The sequence below is a fragment of the Sceloporus undulatus genome, chromosome 4 (genome assembly GCF_019175285.1).
Source record: "Sceloporus undulatus isolate JIND9_A2432 ecotype Alabama chromosome 4, SceUnd_v1.1, whole genome shotgun sequence".
Lineage (NCBI taxonomy): Eukaryota > Metazoa > Chordata > Lepidosauria > Squamata > Phrynosomatidae > Sceloporus > Sceloporus undulatus.
In genome coordinates this window covers 128,221,703-128,241,885 of record NC_056525.1, presented here as the reverse complement: position 1 = coordinate 128,241,885, position 20,183 = coordinate 128,221,703, and the positions used below count along the sequence as shown (strand labels likewise).

Here is a 20,183-nt window from a genome sequence, read left to right as displayed (position 1 = left end):
AAAGGAGAGTCAATAACAAGATAGATAGGAATGTATTTACATGAATAGCAGGATGGATACATGGAAATACATTAGGAACAAGATTGACAGAACCAGATAGTGTTGGCCCTTCATTTTTTGCAGGTTTAACATTTGTGGGTTTGATTATTCATGCAATTATCTGCAGCATGGCTGGGAAGGGCGCACGTGTGCTCCTCCTCCTCCCTGCCAGGCTTTTCCCCAGGAGGGAGGGAGCAGCCAGGAAAGGCGTGCACACACCCCTCCCACTTCCCCCTTTATTTATTTATTTATTTATTTATTTATGGTATTTATATCCTGCCCTTCAGCCCTAAAAGCTTCCCTTAGCCAGTCAAAGCATGGGAGAGAAAAGGAGCACACAAACACACACGCCTCCTGCTTTTCCCTACATGTTTGCAGTTTTTCCACTTTCGTGGGGGTCTTGCACCCCAACCCCTGAAAATGTGGCAAGCAGACTGTAATTATGTTACCACAGTATTCATAGGCCAAGGCCAGAATATGTTTGTAGTTACTAAGGGCCTGAATAGACTACTTCGGGTCACTTTGGAGGTATGCTGTTTAAATGATGCATGCATCCTAAGAGGCTGGATGCCGTGCCGAAGCCATGCTCCAGTCCTAAGGACTGGAGTGCAGCTTTGGCACAGCTTCTGACCTCTTAAGATTCATGTGTCATTTAAACAGCATACCTCCAAAGTGACCTGAAGCAGCTTTATTTTGGCCTGTCTGTTCGGGCCCTACGTGTGCTCAAGGTACTACATCTATTAATCACTCTATACATCCTTAGAACATTTGCACAGTAGCAGATTAGAAATGTAATACAGGGAGCCCATGCTATCACCTGGGGTTTGGTTCTGGGACCCTTCATGGATAGAAAGATCCATGGATGCTCACGTCTCATTATACACAATGGGTTAGTGAAATATAACATGGCAAAATCAAGATTTGCTTTTTGGAATTGGTATTCTTTTGAAATATTTTCTAGCACTAGATGGTTGTCTAGTATACTCTCTTGACACTTTTGGTCCTGCAGTCCTTGATGCATTGGTCTTAACATTCCTCTCAGTATCATCATGACCCATATAAACATTATGAGGGCAGAGCATGGTATGGTGTTATGGTTGGACTTCTTCCTACTGTATGGAGTCTCCATACTACTATTATATCATATACAGGAACCCTTAGTTCAGAAATCCAGGCTTCAGTAGAGAAAACACAAAAAAACTTTATTCAGGAAACTGTACATGCTCTCCATAGATGTATGTTGTCTAAACTAAAAAGCCAGCATTAGCTAAGCCTAGTTAAAGCATTCACAAATTCATATATTTAGCAGGTTACATTGGGGTGAAGCAGACTGGTTGCTTGGGGTGGCCTCTGATTGGTCCAGCCATGATTGCCCTGCAGTTGGCTGGGGACCGTTATGACCAGATGGCCCACTCTGAAAGCAGGCACTACTATATGTCCCACCATTTAGCAAGAGTAGTGTGTACTACTTTGTAGGCCAGTAAATAATAAGCCAATTGAATCTATGGCCTGTTACAGACTGCCAAAATAAAGCTGCTTCGGGTCTCTTTGGAGGTATGCTATTTAAATGATGCATGGGTCCTAAGAGTCCGGAGGTCGCGCCAAAGCCACACTCCATTCCTAAGCACTGGAGTGCAGCTTTGGTACAGCTTCCGGATTCTTAGGATGCACGCATCATTTAAATAGCATACTTCCAAAGAGACCCAAAGCAGCTTTATTTTGGCAGTCTGTAACAGGCCTATGTCCATTAAATCCAACTCTCCAAACCATGGCATTCACGCTGAAGGATTCAGTTTTTAAAATCCAAACCTATCAGCTAAAGAGTCTCCTTCAGCACTGGTTGTCAATTGCGGCCCAGATTCTCCCAACAGATGCTGTCTGGCCCTTTGTTGTCCTGAGGCTGTGGATGGCCAAGGCATTGGATCTGCAAGTTAAGCGAACAGAGCCTTCCATAATGGACCCAGTTTTCCATTGTGTCCAGTACCTTTACTTCTTTATTTCCTTCAAGTCATTAGGAAGACCTGTACAGTGCCAATGCCCCACTGACCTCGAAGAAAATAAGAGGGGCACACAAGGTAGCAGAAACTGGATCAGAGTGGTTTTCCACCATCTGAAGCTTACCGCAGTTATTCTGTATATGGCCCAGTCTAGAGCTTCACAGGAACGCCACTTGACTCCTGCAGACAGAAAGGGGAAAAAACTCAGTGCATGAAGATCCAAATTTTATTCAATTGCTGCCCTGTTATTCTGTATTTTTCATTACAAAGCTTGTATTTGAGCATACGAACAGCTCCTCTGGAGAAAAGTAACATCAGATTACTTCAGTTGAAACTGCTTTTCTTCTTGCTATTATTTCAGCTAGGAGAGCTTGTTAACTGAGTGCTCTGTTCTGACACCCTTGCCTAGTTTCCTCCACAGAACAAGGTGACCTTGTCCCTCTTTTCACTTGTCTCTCTGTGTGTTTTCTTCTTGGCACATTTATGAAACAATACCCCACACACTTCCATGCCAACACCCTTTGAAGATGCCAGCCACAGATACAGGCGAAATGTCAGGAATAAATTCTTCCAGCACATGGCCACATAGCCCTGAAAACCCACAGAAAACTGTGGATGCTAGCCATGAAAGCCTTGGTGGACTTCACGTTCAACAAAACGCTGTTTACACTGGTGCCTCGGGTTACGAAATTAATTCGTTCCGCCATTCCTTTCGTAACCCGAAACACTTTTTCCATTGAAAATAACTAATGCGTTCTATGACCTCAGACTGAACCTGCAAGTCAAAACAAAGTTACAATAGAGGCCTATTAAGCTAAGTACCCTACAATACAATGTAATACAAAGTTGCCTGAGGCACTAAAGAGCTTAAGAATGACTTGCAGGTCCATTCTAAAGGTTTTTGTAAGGATAGAGAGAAAAAGTTTTTGACGTATCTTTGGCTGGTCCGGGCATCTCAGAGTGAGGCAGGAGGAGGAGGGGGGGGGCAGCCAAAACACTCAAATTTAAACCCAGACAACCAATTCAACCAATTTAACCAATTCAACCAATTTAACCAATTCAACCAATTTAACCAATTCAACCAATTTAACAAAGTTAACCATTTTAACAGCATATTTTTTTTAAAATTTGGTGGGTTTTTTTAAGGGTCATCAGCACCTTTGCCCTTCTTGGATGACGGTTCTCCCTCTTTTGTGAAGAACTGGTCCAAGGATGTCTGCTTTTGCCGGGCCTTAAGCAGGTTCCTAAAATGGCTAAGGCAGACATTATTATAATGTGCAATGGCATGGCTGGTCAACACCTTCTCAGGGTGATGCTTCTCAACATAAGAAGACACATTGTGGAATTGCCGCAAAATGTCTTTAATTTCTGCCGTTGGCAAAAATGCCCCCGCCGCCTCCTCCTCTTGGCCCCTGTCAAAATGGAGCACGTCCTCATCCACGGCCGAGTGTTGCATGGCCGCCAAGGCCTTGAGGTCCTCTGTTGTGAGGTCCTCACTGTGCTCCTCAATGAGTTCCTCCACGTCCTTGTCGTCCACGTCAAGTCCCAGGGACCTTGCGATGGAGACAATCTCAGTCACCTCTTCTTCACCTGGCTCAGCACCCTCGGTCTGTGACCCTTCCAAGGAAGAAGCATCAGGCCACAGCTTCCTCCACGCAGCAATCAGGTTGCACCTGGTGATCTCCTGCCAGGCCAAGTCCACCATCTTCAAGCACACGACGATATCGAAATGCTGCTTCCAGAACTCTCGCAGGGTCAGCTGTGTGCTCTCCGTTACATCAAAACACCGCTTGAAGAGGTGCTTGGTGTAGATCTTTTTGAAGTTGGCAATGATCTGCTGGTCCATGGGTTGCAAGAGGGAGGTCGTGTTGGGCGGCAGAAACTGGACCTTGATGAAGGAGAACTCAGCAAGGATGTCTTTTTCCAGGCCAGGCGGGTGCGCAGGAGCATTGTCCAAGAGGAGGAGGCACTTCAAGGGCAAATCCTCTTCCTCCAGGTACCGCTTCACAGTCGGGGCGAAGACACTGTTGATCCACTCCACGAAAAGGAGGCGTGTGACCCATGCGCGGCCATTGGAACGCCACATCACTGGCAACCTGTCCTTTTGAATGTTGTGTGCCTTGAAGGCCCTTGGATTTTCTGAGTGGTAGACCAACAGGGGCTTGATCTTACAGTCCCCGCTGGCATTCGCACACAACGCAAGTGTGAAGCGGTCCTTCATAGGCTTGTGGCCTGGCAATCTCCTCTCCTCCTGGGTGATGTAGGTGCGGCGAGGCATCTTCTTCCAGAAGAGGCCCGTCTCGTCGCAATTGAACACTTGCTGCGGGACGTAGCCTTCCTCCTCCATCATGGCCTTGAACTTGATGACAAATGCTTCGGCGGCCTGGTGGTCTGCGCTGGACGCCTCGCCGTGACGGACGACAGAGTGGATCCCGGTCCTCCTTTTGAACCTTTCAAACCAGCCACGTGAGGCTTTGAATTCCGGGGTGGCTGGCTCCTCCTGGGAAGAAGTTCCTTCGCCTGCCTCCTTGCTGGCCAGGTCTTCAAAAATGGTGGTGGCCTTCTCACAGATGACCGAGGTGGTCACAGTGTCCCCGGCTCGCTCCTTTTCTTTAATCCAGAGGAGCAGCAGGCGCTCCATCTCCTCGTGCTTTGGTGTCCTCTGCTTGGCAATCGTAGTCACGCCTTTCGCAGGAGCCACAACGCCTCTGATGGCCTCCTTCTGCTTGAGGACAGTGCCAATTGTCGAAGGGTTTCTTCCATGCTCCTTGGCAATGTCCACCAAGCGCACGCCCCTCTCATGCTTGGCGATGATTTCCCTCTTGTCCTCCAAGGACAAGGGAGCCCTCTTCTTTTTGTCACCGCCGCTTTTATCTGTGGCTTTCTTGGGAGCCATAGCTCAAGCCTAAAAAGGACAAAAGGCACAGGCACTGAGCAAAAGCCACAATTGGAAACCACCCCCACCCCCATGGTCACACTCTCTGGCCCACATCAAATCAAGGCCAAACTTGCAAAACTCACACCCCACACTCTCAAATCATCACAGCCATGACCAAAGCACTCAAGAACCCAAACCCAAACCCCAGAAACCCCAAATCTGAAAATGCAACCCCATGGTCACACACCCCACACTCTCAAATCATCACAGCCATGACCAAAGAACCCAAACCCAAACCCCAGAAACCCCAAATCTGAAACTGCAACCCCCTGGTTCCCCACACCCCACACTCTCACATCATCACCCAGCCATGGACCAAAGCACCCCCACGAAACCAAACCCAAACCCCAGAAACCCCAAATCTGAAAATGCAACCCCATGGTCACACACCCCACACTCTCAAATCATCACAGCCATGACCAAAGCACCCAAGAACCCAAACCCAAACCCCAGAAACCCCAAATCTGAAAATGCAACCCCATGGTCACACTCTCTGGCCCACATCAAATCAAGGCCAAACTTGCAAAACTCACACCCCACACTCTCAAATCATCACAGCCATGACCAAAGCACCCCACCACCCCACAGCAAAAGCATGGTCACACTGTCTCACCCCACAAGAAGAAGGTATAAATCCATACACCTACCTGTACAGAAATTCCTGCTGGCAGGTCTTGATCCGAAGTGTACACCTGGCACTGTACACGTACAGTAGTACAAAGCCAGAACAAGTCCAAAGGCAGAAAGCCAGAAAAAGTCCAAACCTCCACTGGAACCACGAGTTAGAGTTCAGAAGCAACTCTTCCTCACCAGTCCACAAGGCCAGACAAAGGGGGCAGATCAATGGAAGCCGGCTTTTGTTTCTGAAGCCAGGCCACCCCACCCCCAATTTCATTAGCCAATCCAGATGATCAGCTTGATTTCTCAAGCCAATCAATACTGCTAACGAAATTCAAAATTCGCGCCAAAGCTAACCCCTAACCCAGCCCCCTTAGCTAAGAGAAGGCTTTCCGTTAGCACTGAAAAGCCTATAGCTGCACTTTGCAGCATTTGAATTTCGCGCCGAAATGAATTTCGTAACCCGAAAAATATTTCGTAACCCGAAACAGTTTTTGCCAAGCCAACTTTTTCGTATCCCGGAAATTTCGTAACCCGATCATTTCGTATCCCGAGGCACCAGTGTATTTTCATTTTTTAAAAATCCTATTTTGGACCTAAAATGGCCATTGGGTGCCTAAAAAAAGGCAAAATACCTTCATTGACTACACATTGTTACTAATTCATGTGGCATTAATTTTTTGTTATTATTTTAATATATATACATAAGAACAAAAACATCAGAAAAAGAGAAAACAAGAGAAAAATGAACAAATTTACCATAACAAAAACAAAACATGATTCAGTCAGTAAATTGCCATACTCAGCATAAATTTAAAAGAGATAAAAATTGAAACCAGAATCATCACACTATAAGATAAAAAGAACAGGTCTTATGGGTTACATGTATTATAATTAGTTTCTCTTGATGTTCTTTTGTCCCCTGGTTCAGTTAAGATACCTTTCCAGAATTTTAAGTGATGTTTTGATGGATGACTCATTGAAAGTTCTTTAATTAAATAAATAAAGGGAAACCCAGAATTCATCAAAATTGTCCATATGTTTTTCGCCCTTCACATATTTTGATTTACTTGACAACTTTTCTAATACAGCTGTTGTCAAAATTCTATTTAGTTGGTTAGAATTATCATAGAATCATAGAGTTGGAAGAGACCACAAGGGCCATCCAGTCCGACCCCCCTGCCATGCAGGAACTCTCAGTCAAATCATACCCAACAGATGGCCATCTAGCCTCTATTTAAAGACCTCCAAGGAGGGAGACTCTACCACTCTCAGAACACACTTCCTCAGAGAGTGGTCTCCCTCCTTGTGGAAGTAACCACAAGAGCCATCCAGACTAGCCTCCTGCCATTCAGGAATACACAAAGCACTCCTGAAAATGGCTATCCAGCCTCTGTTTAAAAACTTCCAAAGAAAGAGACTCCACTACTCTCCAAGGCCATCATATTCGACTGTCAAACAGCTCTTACTGTCAGGAAGCTCTAATTGCTGTTTAGGGGGCATCTTTTCCATTAGTTTGAACCCATTGATCCATACCCTAGTCTCTGGAGCAGCAGCAAACAAGCTTGCTCCACCCTCAACATGACGTCCCATCAGCTATATTTAAGCATGGCTATCATGCTGCCCTTTAACCTTCTTTTCTGCAGGGTAAACATACCCAGCTCCCCAACCTCGCCTCATAGGGCTTGGTTTCCAGACCTTTAACCATTTTGGTCATCCTCCTCAAGATACTATTGCAGAAATCAAGTGACCTGAGAGACGTCTCAGAGTAGAAAAATCAGTTTCTTTATTGCAAAGTAACAGCAGGTGGGCTCAGACAGAAATAAAAAAAAAGCTGCCAAGCTCTGAGCTAAAAAAAAACTGAACATTTTTATAGCAATTCTCCCTCCCCTTCTCCAGTTGGTTAACTTAGGGCCCAAACAGACAGGCCAAAATAAAGCTGCTTTGGGTCACTTTGGAGGTATGCTGTTTAAATGACACACACATTTTAAGAAGCCAGAAGCTGCACCAAAGCTGTGCTCTAGCTCTTAGAACTTGAGCATGTTTTTGGCGCAGCTTCTGGCCTCTTAGGGCGCATGCAGCATTTAAACAGCATAACTCCAAAGTGACCCGAAGCAGCTTTATTTTGGCCTGTCTGTTCAGGCCCCAAGGTTCACAATGTTCAGCAAGCAAATTGTTTACAGTATGTTATGGAACAGAGGAGATGTGTAATGTTTATAGAACAGAAAGTGATATCACAGAGTACAAGAGTACACTGTTTCGAGCACTACTGATGGAAGATAGCCAGAAAGGGAACTTATTATTATTATTATTATTAGTAGTAGTAGTAGTAGTAGTAGTATTGCATCTATAAGGTCTCATGTGACTATCTAGTCTGACCCCACATAGTAATCCCAAAAGTACATTTTTACAGCTCAATACACACATACAAGCATTTGGCTACTTCAGTACACTCCAGCTTATCTACATCGTTCTTGAATTTTGGTACCCAGAACTGAACACAGTATTCCAGGTGAGGTCTGACCAAAGCAAAATAGAATTGTACTGTTACTTCCTTCAGTCTAAATACTATACTTTAGCACTAGCTGCACCAAGAAGACCAGAAATAGAAATCCATGTGATCCCATCGACCTGAACATGCATTTATGAAAATCCCACTCTTGGTGAAATCTCTGATCAAATATCCAGCAGCTGCAGCTACCTTAGATGATTTCTCAGTCAGTGTTCTGTTGAATGAGATCTGCAAAGCAGCAACATGATCTATCCTGTCTTCCTTTACCTAGCACAGTGTTCTGTTGGATGAGATCTGCAAAGCAGCAACATGGTCTATCCCAGTGATGGCAAACCTATGGCACGTTCCAGAGGTGGCACTCTCTGTGGGCACACACTCAAGTCACTCCAGCACAGAGTTCACAAGTTTGTTACTAGAAAGAAAGAGGAATGTGGCACTTTGTGATAAATAAGTGGGGTTTGGGTTGCAATTTGGGCCCTCGGTCTGAAAAAGGTTCGCCATCACTAGTCTATCCTGTCTCCCTTTACCAAGCACTGGATTTGCATTAAATTAGCTACAATGGAGTCTATCATTGGGAGCTGTTTTACAGCAGGATTTTCCTATGTTGTTTGTACAAAGTTTCTTCTGAGAATGAGGTATTGGTTACTTAAAGAGACATCTATACCTTTCTAATAGCAATGACATTGTGGACATTTTTCCCTAGTGCAGTGTACATCCAACTCGTTCTTACATGTCTTTCTTACTTGCAATCTGACCATAGTTTCTCTATGCTTCTAAGTAATTTCTGCTGTCATATGGTAAGAACAGGAGGAGAAACCAGTTGTCACGAAGAAAGTTTAAGATCCCATGTCTAGCTTGTCTGGCAATCGCTCTTGATGCATATGTGGATGGCTCTTTTTCCATGTCCACAATGGATCCTCATGCTAAACAACCAGTGTCCCATTCTTTAAATAGTTTCTGTCAACAACCATACACACACATTTATGTTATGATTTTTCTTTTAAAAAAAATCTTGGGCAACAATGTTATGTTTTGTAATTGTTGGAAACTGTTTTTAGGGACCTTTGGATTGGGAGCAGATTGGGATCAAATTAATGCACTCTTTCTAGAAAAGTAAGGTAAACTATGCATGATACTCCAGAAATCCTCATCCATTTGGATTAAAAGAATATTTGTATTAAGTGACTTCTGGGATGTTTCTGAAGTTTAGAAGTTTGCAGCTAGGATACAGTGAGGATTTACTCAAAGCATATATACAGTAAGGTGGTAATAGCTTTGTTGGGTTTGAAAATAGGGGTTGTACTTTGTGGCTAGCAGTAGCTAATTTACTGTATTTACATTCCTGTATATAATGCTGGGGACATAGCTCAGTAGTAGAATATATGTTTTGCTTCCCAAGGCCCCATGTTTAATTCCTACTATATCCAGGTTGGGCTATGGAAGAATACCGCTTTGGGGAGCCACTGCTATTCACTGTTGAAGTCTAGCTCTGCTAAGGCAGTTTTTTTATATTCTTATAGCAGTGGTACTTGCTTGTGAGTAGAATTCAGGTTGCTAGTGATTACCTTTGAAGTGTATCCTAATCTTCTTTCTTATCCTTAGGTTTGGACAAAAAAGAGTTCAAATGAAAAAGGAAGATGCTCAAATTCTAAGCTACCACCCAGGTTTGCAAAAAAACAACAGCAAGCAGCTGCAGCTGCAGCTGCAGCTGCTCAACAGGTTCAGGCTCAGCCACAAATGCCACTACAGTGTGTATCTCAGGTTCCAAGTCCACAAACTACTGTTCAGCCACAAACACAGGCCATCTCTCCAGTGAACAACAGCACAGAATATACTGCAGTAAGCAAAAGTCTGCAAAATACTCCTCATGTAGGAATTGAACTGTGGGATAATAAAGTTCCAGCTACAACAGTTCTTGGTGACATCTCTAAAAAATGTAAGAGTCTTTTGGTTACCTGTCTAGATATATAAAAAATACTTTTCTTGGACTCCGTAGTTAAACTTGGTTTTAAATTTTGGGATGATGCCCTAGAGAATAAGATGTGATGTAAAGTGATAGTCTCTCCAAGAACGAGGAGCTGTAAACACCCCTCATATGTCAACTAATTCTTCTTTCAAATGTCCTGAGTATTTTTGTTCAGTTTTCCATTTGCCACTTGCCTAATTTTTTTTTTAAAATAAATGGCCATTTCTCAAAATACAGTGAGATCTATTTGTTGCTTTGATCTGGGCCTTCAGTGCTACATCCTGAGCAACTCTTGCTTTGATTTCATATTTTCTTGGGCTAATTCAAGGAAGTTGTTCAGAATGTGGGTTCTATTCTGAACTACAATACGGTGTTTATTTGCTCTTCCCACATGTGCCATCCTCTTCAGACTTTGGCTTGTTTGCTTTGGTTCCTGCTGTGTTGAAGGGGCATGAAAAGATGAAGGTGCTGCTGACATGCATTCATTAATTTGTCCTCTATATACAGATAATTGGTTCTCTTTTCCTGTTGTACAAGAATTAAAGACTGTAGCTACTTTGGGCACTTCTGGGTGAGTTAGATATGGTTGATTGACATATGATGCCTTTACTAATAAATGTTCTGATAACCACTTAATTCTCTGCCCTTTCAGTGGGACCCATTAGTCCTCCACAGCCTCCTTCGGTCAGTGCATGGAATAAGCCTTTGACATCATTTGGATCAGCTACATCTGCAGAAGTAAGTAACAGATATAAATCAAACAACAGACATAGCATATTCTTATTTTTCATTTGAAAAGGGTTGGAAAGAGAAAAAATAGAAAAATATGTATCTATTTGGTTTAGCATGGTTGAGCAGCTGCTGGGAGCCCAGCCTCAGAAGATTTATTCCCCAGCATGCAAATGCTGTAGCCATTGTGTTAATATTCAGAAATGTTTGATAGTCACAACAAAGCTAGAAGTTGACTTGGCTCATATTTAGAGCTGCACCTCTCTTCTATGTTTCTTCAGTGGGTGTGAGTGTCATGGTGGAGGTGGTGGCAGCATCACTACAGATGGACTTTATTTGGGCAGGACTGTGCTTGATCTTGCCCCCTATGCTTAGCAGCAGTCTTGTGTAAATCATTTAATAGAGTAATTAATGAGTAATAATCAGTGGCTTAATTATTTGTGACATGTATTTACAAGTGTTACAGCTCCTGATAAGATATGTCTTAAAGACAATGGATAGGAAAGTTCAACTTTAGTTTTCTGGTATTATTTGAGCTCCATAAAAATATTTAGGTACAACAGTACAAAACAAAAGAATGCTTAATTTTAAAAGTACAATTCCTGGAATCCTTAATAGGGAACTGCAGCTGGCCAGGACAGTGGAAATGATTTAGGAATAGAAACTATCCAGTTTGGAGCTCCAGCATCTAGTGGAAGTGACAATGAAGTTGGTCCAGTTTCAGAGAAACCCTCTGAGAAGCTTCTTGAACCAAAAGAGCAAAGGCAAAAGCAGCCCCGTGCAGGCCCAATAAAGGCACAGAAGGTAAGTGAAACATCCATCTTTGGTACATTTACAGATTAGTAATGGGGCAACCTCTATACTGTTTATAAAGAAAAACCTTAATGCTTGATGTCATATTTATGCAGAGTTCTCGTTTTTCCACCTAAGTCTATTCTTCAATAGTCCTTTTCTGTTTCTGTTGATGATATTTCTATTCAACCAGTCTAGGAAGCTTGTACTGTAGTCTTGGTTTTATTTTTTATTCTTCTCTGTTGTGTATCCCCCAGATCCAGACCACAGCTAAGGCATGTAGGTTCTTTTTATACAATATTGCCAAAATCCAACCATTTCTCTCTGCCTCTACTGCCAAGATTCTGGTCCATGTCCTAGTGGTCTCACGTCTTGATTTCTGTAACATCCTCCTGGCTGGGCTTCCTCTTTCTCACCTCCATCCTTTATTTCCCAGTAGATAAGACCCCCACATCCTGTAGTTTGGGTTATGCTCCTCCCACTCACTCCAATAGGCAGGAAGTAACAAAGAGAGACCTTTTGGTGACCCCATGTGGGTGGAGCTAACCCTAGAAGGCCAGTCTTGTCCTGCCTATCACTCCAGTAGGATGTGTTTATTGTTGCTCTGCAACTTCTTCACTACAGCTACTCCAGTCCTTTTCCTTCTCTTCGTTTCTCTTGCTGCCTTGGAAGCATGAAGAAAGACTTAATATAGCAAGAGCTCCCAGGATTGAAGAAAGGTCTTGGCTTTGCCAATGACTCTTCCTCTCCTCCAAGCTACCCCTTTCATGGTGTGAGCACAGGAGATTTCAGCAAACAGCTTTGCAGCACGTGGGAGATAATGGTGAGGGTTATCCCCTCCATGTCCCTGTTTCTCCACATCACCTCTGCCCAGCCCATTTAGGGCCAGGGATCAGTAAAGAAACTGGCCAGAAGTTAAGGAAACTTCCTTTCTCGGCATCTTTGCCTAGCCTGTTTAGGGCCAGGGTTCAGAGGACAGGTCAGCCAAAAGCCATGGCAAAGAGTTTCTCTGCATCACCTCTGCCCAGCCTGAAGCAGGGCCAAAATCAGAGAGTCAAGCCAGCCAGCAGACACAGGATCAGGGGTGAGTCTCCAGCCACCAAGGAACCTTTGCCAGATCTAATGCCCTTGCTCAGGGCAGGCATTGCCAGGAGGCTTCTGCCATTGCCACTGCAGGCACTATGCCTAGCATAAGGTTCAGGACTCTGCCAGGAGGGCAGATAGGGGATAAGCTCTTGGTCTCCCCCTTCCTTCTCATCTCTGGCTCCAGTGGCACCCAGGACCCCAAGAGTTTTGGGAGATCCTATTGCAGTCTGGGTAACACATGGTAGTGTTGCCAGGGCTCCTGCACATTCCCTTTTGATTCTTATAATTAATGAGATGGTGCGAAAGGAGGAAAATGACTCCTCTTCTGGCATGCACAATTGACATCTTGGCTGCATGGCTTTAAAGGAAGCTAGACTGGGCCCAGCAGGGACTGAAGCTTCCAGCTCTAAAATGGTCTTTTTTGGCTACCACAGAGCATCCCACAAAAAGCATAAAATGGCTTCATGTCCTCACCAGAGGGAGCATGGTCTCTGCCAATCACTTCTAAACAGAGGCTGGAGGGCCATCTGTTAGATATGCTTTGATTGAGAGTTCCTGCATGGCAGAATGGGGTTGGACTGGATGGCCCTTGGGGTCTCTTCCAACTCTGGTTTTCTGAGAGAGCACATGGATACAAATCCTCCTGCATTCCTTCCTCAAAACAAGGGAGGGTGGACACTTGTGGGAAGGATGGGGAGAGAGTTCCCTACATCCTCAATGTGTTAGGCTGCCCCAAACTGTGGAGCTCTTGAGGAGAGCAGTTGGGAGCCATGTCCCACACCAGCCCTCTCTGCCCTTCCCAGCTACCTATGCAAGTGGGAAGGGAGTTGAGGAATAAGCCAGCTCCTATAATGCAGCCAGGTTACTATAAAGCCTGTCTGAGATTGAAAGGGCTAAGCTTCTAAACCCCAGCTTGAAGTTGGGGCTGTTTCAAACATAAATAAAAAAACGCCCTGTGAATATCAGTGCTACACTACAGACCATATTCAGCTATCTACCCATATTACGAATGGTCTTCAGTCACTACTAACTTAAGAGCAGTTTCCTCACTGCCTGGAAGAAGCTACTGCCTAGGCAGCCTCCCTTGATAGGTGAAATAAAGGAGGGGAGAGCCCCCACAGCAACAGGGCTGGGGGCTCACATTTACAAGAGATACTGCTTAACTTTTCTGATGTTCATTTTTTTACTGTTAGTCCATGTGTTTGGAGTCTAGACAATATTTTTTCTTCTTCAGGGTTGCCCTGTTTCTGGTCCTTAGTGCCCCCCCAACCATTTTTACCAGGCCAGAGGAGATGCCTGGAAACTAATTCAATTGGGGGGGGGGCTAACCATAAAAGCCACGTGATGACTTTTCTTTCCTCCTCAGAGACCTCCATTCCTGCCTCCACTTTGCCTTAGCTGGGACAGCCTAAGACACAAGATGAGCACATGGTTCTAACCTCCCTTGTGCAAACTAGTGTCGGCCTTAGCACTTCTCAATAAGAGCAAAGGGCTTTAACAATACATATTTGTTTAAAGTCTAAAAATCAGGGGGACTCAAGAAAGGAGAAAGATACTTCCCTTCTGTGGTCACTCAGTAGATCTGTAAGGCTTACACCATTGAAGATCTTTTTTTAAAAAAAACATCTCATATGAGGTGATAGATATACTGGATTAATGTGACCAACTAAGCTCCACACAGGGAATCTCAGTCAGCTAGCCTTAGGAGAGCTGGCTCCCTTCTCCTTCCCTTCTTTCATAGTAGAGTTGTCTGTTAAAGGAAAGAAACTTGGAAAAAAATTCTTCTATGAGTTGATTCTCACTAATACAGGGGGTTAAGTAAAATTCTTAATCAGAAACAAGTTTGTTTTTCTTTGACAGACCTTTTTGTGGAGAAACTTCTCCCCTTGAAACTGGATAGCGTATTATCCTTGTCAAGTCCCCTGTTACCATTTCATCACTCCATAATGAGCAGTTCATTCAGCCAGGAGAACCCCCAGCCTTCCTATAGGTTGTTGATAGTCTCCTACATAAGTTGGATGATTTTTTTAGAGTCTCTAGACAAGTTCTTCCTCAGATGAAATCAGACTTAATTCTGACAACAGACCCTGTTAACACAGAGTGCATTCACGCTTCTGCATGGACTCACCAGTGTCAGTGAGATAAAGGTTAATCCAGTGTCTCTCTTGCCTAACCATGGAAGTAGTCTTATTTTACACAGGTGCGCAGATGTTCCAGTAAAGAACTGCATATTGTTTTGAAATATTAGTTGGTGGTCAGACATTAACATTCCTCTTTCAGAGTGGTAAGTCTTCATTGCTACAAGTTAAATCACCGTAATATCACCTTCATTGCTATAACCAGTTGACAAGGTGATCAGTGATAGGTTGGAAGCTGGCATAGGTCCACATTGGATCAAGTTCCATTCTGATTGATCACATAATCCACCATAATCCACATTTTAGACAAGTTAAAACTCTGGAGGTTTAACTGGCAATCATTCTTCTCCCCATTGGGAACAGAAGCTTGTGTTTTTCTCTGGACTGACTACTAAGGGGAAAATAGGATTGGGCCATGGAACAAAGGGCACCCATGCCCGACATTACTGATAGTCTCAGGGTGAGCCCAGTCCCTCTCCATCTCTCTATACCAATATTAGTTAAGGTGGCAGTCCCTTGGCCAGATATGCTACTCCTGTTTAACTCCCATAAAACAAAATAAAGAATTGCTGTTTCCTCATACCAGATAGCCTGAGAAACTCTGTGCTATAATACATTAGTTAGCATGGAGGTCCTTCAGGACTCCCTGAAACCCTCAGTCTTCTTATTGAAATTCTTCCAGTAGGACATGAGCAGGGGCCTTAGGCCACCACAGCCATAAACAGACTTCACTTATAACCTCACTGTTGTGACACAGGCAAAGGGCCAGGATGGGATAGTATCCCATCTCCATGGTCAGACTCCTCAGGTGACTTGTTGCTTGCCTTGCCTACACAACACCATTGCACTTCTGAGATTTATACATGGTCCTGAGGGTGCTGACTGTCTTAGTTCCTAAGGGAGATTTTTCTCTAAACCATTTGCCTGGTTGGGGCCCCTCCTGATTCTGCCCCTTTGGCACATGGGGGGGGGGGGGGTCTAAGCCTGGGGTCCTGCTATCACACTAGCAGCTCAATATTATTACAACTGACTCCATGGCAATTCAGCCAGACCCAGACACCACCCTTAGGGTGAGCTCTAACCTCCTCAGAGGTCAGAATCATACCCCCCCAGCCTTCTCCTTCATTCTCCCAGACATTGGAAAGAGTTTAAAATATACACCATGCTGGAGACCAAGCCACTCATAGAGGAGAAATAGCTTTTGTTCCTCTGACACCCCTCTTTGTTTCCTTTTAGCCCTGTTCTGTGGGCAAGAAAGCATCAGTTTCCATGCCTAGCAGGTGAGCCAGGCCCGGCATTACTACCTGCCATAAATCCTTGAGAGGTTACCACCATAAACCAAGTCACCCATGCCAAAGACTACAGGTGCATGAGCACCTCTAGCCATCATAGGTCCTATAGCAAAGACCATCAGGTTGGCCACTTACAAGCCACCATACACACTTGTTAGACATCACTAGCTTGACAGCTTGGCTTGACTGAGGCTGCAGGGTCTTGCAGCGGGTGCTCAAACCTATGTCACTGAAGTGCCAGCACCGCCCACCCTGTTTAGTCGGCTTTGGTAAATCCCAAACTACAGGATGTGGAGGTCTTATCTACTGGGAAAAGGGACATTGGCTCTTACCTGTGATATGTCCATTTCCGTTAGATAAGAGCCCCACATCCTGGCCCACCCTCAGGGATGCTGGCATAGGGATGGTTCATATCCACATAGTTCTTCACTATGGGGAGCAAGCTAGATTGCTCACTGCCTGTCTCGGTCGCCATCCAATTCACTATAGTTTGATATCCAAATAAATTGTTTATGTTTTTTCTGGAGCATCGGCTGTTCTAGTGACTGGCCTTCTAGGGTTAGCTCCACCCACATGGGGTCACCAGAAGGTCTCTCTTTGTTACTTCGTGCCTATTGGAGTGAGTGGGAGGAGCATATCCCAAATTACAGGATGAGGGGCTCTTATCTACTGGAAACTGACATATCACAGGTAAGAGCCAATGGCCTGTTACAGACTGCCAAAATAAAGCTGCTTTGGGTCTCTTTGGAGGTATGCTATTTAAATGATGCATGGGTCCTAAGAGTCCAGAGGTCGCACCAAAGCCACGCTCCAGTCCTAAGCACTGGAGAGCAGCTTTGGTGCAGCTTCTGGATTCTTAGGATGCATGCATCATTTAAACAGCATACCACCAAAGAGACCTGAAGCAGCTTTATTTTGGCAGTCTGTAACAGGCCACTGTTCCTATTTCTGTCCAGCATTCAGCTGCATGCGTTATTACATCTGCCCACCGCTCCGACAATATCTCTCCTTTATTGTCATCCCTTCATGGGCTCCCCCTCCCTTTCTGTATTCAGTATAAGCTCCTGTTGTTGACTTTTAAAGCCCTGTATGGGCTGGCTCCTCCTTATTTATCAAACCTTCTTTCTCCTCACCTTCCCACTCATACCCTCCGTTCTGGTAGTCAAAGTCTGCTGTCTCAGCCTAGGATTTTCACTGCCCCGTCCTGGATTCGTTCCTTTTTACTTGCTGCACTTCACTCCTAGAATCCCCTTCCCCCAAGAGCACAGGTCATCACTTCTTTAACCAGTTTCAAAACCGAGTTGAAAACCATCCTGTCCAGAGAAGCGTTCCCAGGAATTTTGTGACTGTTATATGTTATTTGACGTTTTTAATTTGTTGCCTGCTTTACTTTATTGAACTCTTTCCTGTATTGTTTATATGTGTTATGCTATTATTTCTTAGATTGTATGCCATGGGCAAGTATACTTAATCTATTTTATTGTTTGTATATACAGCGCTGTGTAAATCTACAGCGCGATATAAATAAAGCATAATAGTTTGAAATACACTGTGTTTTTACAGGGTGATCCTTGTTACCACAGATGGTGTTGGTCAGATTAAGACAGGAATGTAAACATCTCATCTAATAACTAGGTCTGAAAATGACTTAATTCCATTGTCACTGCATTGCAATACCTATATTTGATTAAATCCTACTGTGGACTGTTTGTTAGTGATTCTAGTGTTAGTTATAACTACCATTTCATGGAGGTCAACTTTGCTCTTCATCTCGTGTATTAGATCTTGTTGGATTTGAATATAGATAATTTAATTTGAAAAAATAAATTTATTATTATTATTATAAACACAGCAGTTAAGCTCAGAGATTTTTCTCATTTGTAAAAATGAAATGATTATTTTCACCAGTGTCTAAATGGGGAAGGGGGCGTGAAGAGGGAAGGCCATTGATCAGATCATTGAAGAAATACAGGTCTTATCCAGCCCAGGGGCCAGAGTTTCTCCACCTGGAATATAAATAATAGAATCAAAGAATCATAGAGTTGGAAGAGACCCCAAGGGCCATCCAGTCCAACCCCATTCTGCCATGCAGGAACTCTCAATCAAAGCATCCCTGACAGATGGCCACCCAGCCTCTGCTTAAAGACCTCAAAGGAAGGAGACTCCACTGCACTCCAAGGAAGAAGTGTGTTCCACTGTCGAACAGCCCTTACTGTCAGGAAATTCCTCCTAATGTTGAGGTGGAATTTCTTTCCTGTAGCTTGCATCCATTGTTCTGGGTCCTGTTCTCTGGAGCAGCAGAAAACAAGCTTGCTCCCTCCTGAATATGACATCCCTTCAAATATTTAAATAGGGCTATCATATCACCGTGTAACCTTCTTTTCTTTAGGGTAAACATTCCCAGCTCCCTAAGTCATTCCTCATAGGACATGGCTTCCAGACCCTTCACCGTTTTAGTTGCCCTCCTTTGGACACGCTCCAGTTTCTCAATGTCCTTTTTGAATTGTGGTGCCAAGAACTGGATACAATATTCCAGGTGGGGCCTCACTAAAGCAGAATAGAGTGGCACTATTACTTCCCTTGATCTAGACACTGTACTTTTATTGATCCAGCCTAAAATTGCATTGGCCTTTTTAGCTGCCACGTCACACTGTTGACTCATGTTCAACTTGTGGTCTACTTGGACTCCTAGATCCCTTTCACACATAGTTTCATTCAGCCAGGTGTCCCCCATCCTGTATCTGTGCATTTTATTTTTCCGCCTTACATTTCACCGTGTTGAATTTCCTTTTGTTAGCTTTGGCCCAACTTTCTATTCTATTCTGGTCATTTTGAACTTTGATCCTGTCCTCTGGAGTATTAGCTATTCCTCCTAATTTGGTGTCATCTGCAAATTTGATAAGTATGCTCCCAATTCTGTCATCCAAGTCATTGATAAAGATGTTGAATAACACTGGCCCCAGAACAGAGACAGAGGGGACCCCACTGGTCACTTCTCCCCAGGATGAAAAGGAGCCATTGTTGAGCACTCTTTGGGTTTGGCCAGTCAACCAATTCCAAATCCATGTAACAGTTACCTGATCTAGCCCACATTCTACAAGCTTGTTTGCAAAAATGTCATGGGAAACCTTGTCAAAGGCCTTACTGAAATCAAGATATACTATATCCACAGCATTCCCTTCATCTACCAAGCTGGTAATTTTATCAAAGAAAGAGATCAGATTTGTCTGGCATGACTTGTTTCTCTGAAACCCGTGTTGACTTTTTGTGATGTTCTAGATGTTCACTAGCATTTTGCCATCTTCTCCACACAGTGGCCCTACTATTTCCTTCTTCTTTCTTTTGCTGCGGACATATCCAAAAAAGCCCTTTTAATTGTTTTTAACTTCTCTAGCAAGCCTGAGTTCATTCTGCGCTTTAGCTTTTCTGACTTTACTGACACATGCCTGCTATTTCTTTGAATTCCTTTTTTGTGATTTCCCCGTTTTTACATTTCTTATATATGTTCCGTTTAAAACTTAGCTCAGCTGAAAGTTTTTCTTAGTCATCCATCCTGGTTTCTTGAGACACCTCCCATTTTTCTTTTTCACTGGAACTGTTTGAAATTGTGCCTTCAGTATCTCTCATTTGAGAAACTCCCATTTGTCCTGAACTCCCTTATCTTTTAGTATTCCTGACCATGGGATCACCCCCAATATTTCTCTAAGTTTACTGAAATCCACTCTCTTAAAACCTAGAAGGCGTGTCTGACTATGCCTGGCTTCTCCTTTCCATTGTATAACAAACTCCAGGGGAACATGGTCACTTCCACCTAAGGATCCCACCCCTTGCACTCAATTAACTAGGCCATCCCTTTTGGTTAGGATCAAATCTAAAATAGCTGACCCCCTTGTTGCCTCTTCCATCTTTTGGACAATTAAATTGTCTTCGAGGCAAGTGAGGAATTTACTAGACCTTGAGGATTTGGCTGAGTTTGAATTCCAGCAAATATCAGGATAGTTGAAGTCACCCACCACTACTACATTTCTCCTTTCTGAGTGTGTAGTCATGTGTTCTAAAAAGACTTCATCCAATTC

At 43.9% G+C, this 20,183-nt stretch overlaps 1 protein-coding gene across 12 annotated transcripts in view; it reads left to right on the top strand.

The window, feature by feature from the left end:
• Nucleotides 1-20,183, top strand: part of PRRC2C (proline rich coiled-coil 2C) — a 208,198-nt gene that overhangs the window by 115,660 nt on the left and 72,355 nt on the right. For all 12 annotated transcript variants that reach the window (XR_006103620.1, XR_006103619.1, XM_042464503.1 and 9 more), the window contains exons 19-21: nucleotides 9,707-10,040; nucleotides 10,723-10,808; nucleotides 11,418-11,603. Coding sequence is in view for 10 of the 12 variants with exons in the window: in XM_042464503.1 (XP_042320437.1) it covers nucleotides 9,707-10,040; nucleotides 10,723-10,808; nucleotides 11,418-11,603 (606 nt within the window). In the remaining 2 variants the exon portion in view is untranslated. The remainder of the gene's footprint in view (nucleotides 1-9,706; nucleotides 10,041-10,722; nucleotides 10,809-11,417; nucleotides 11,604-20,183) is intronic.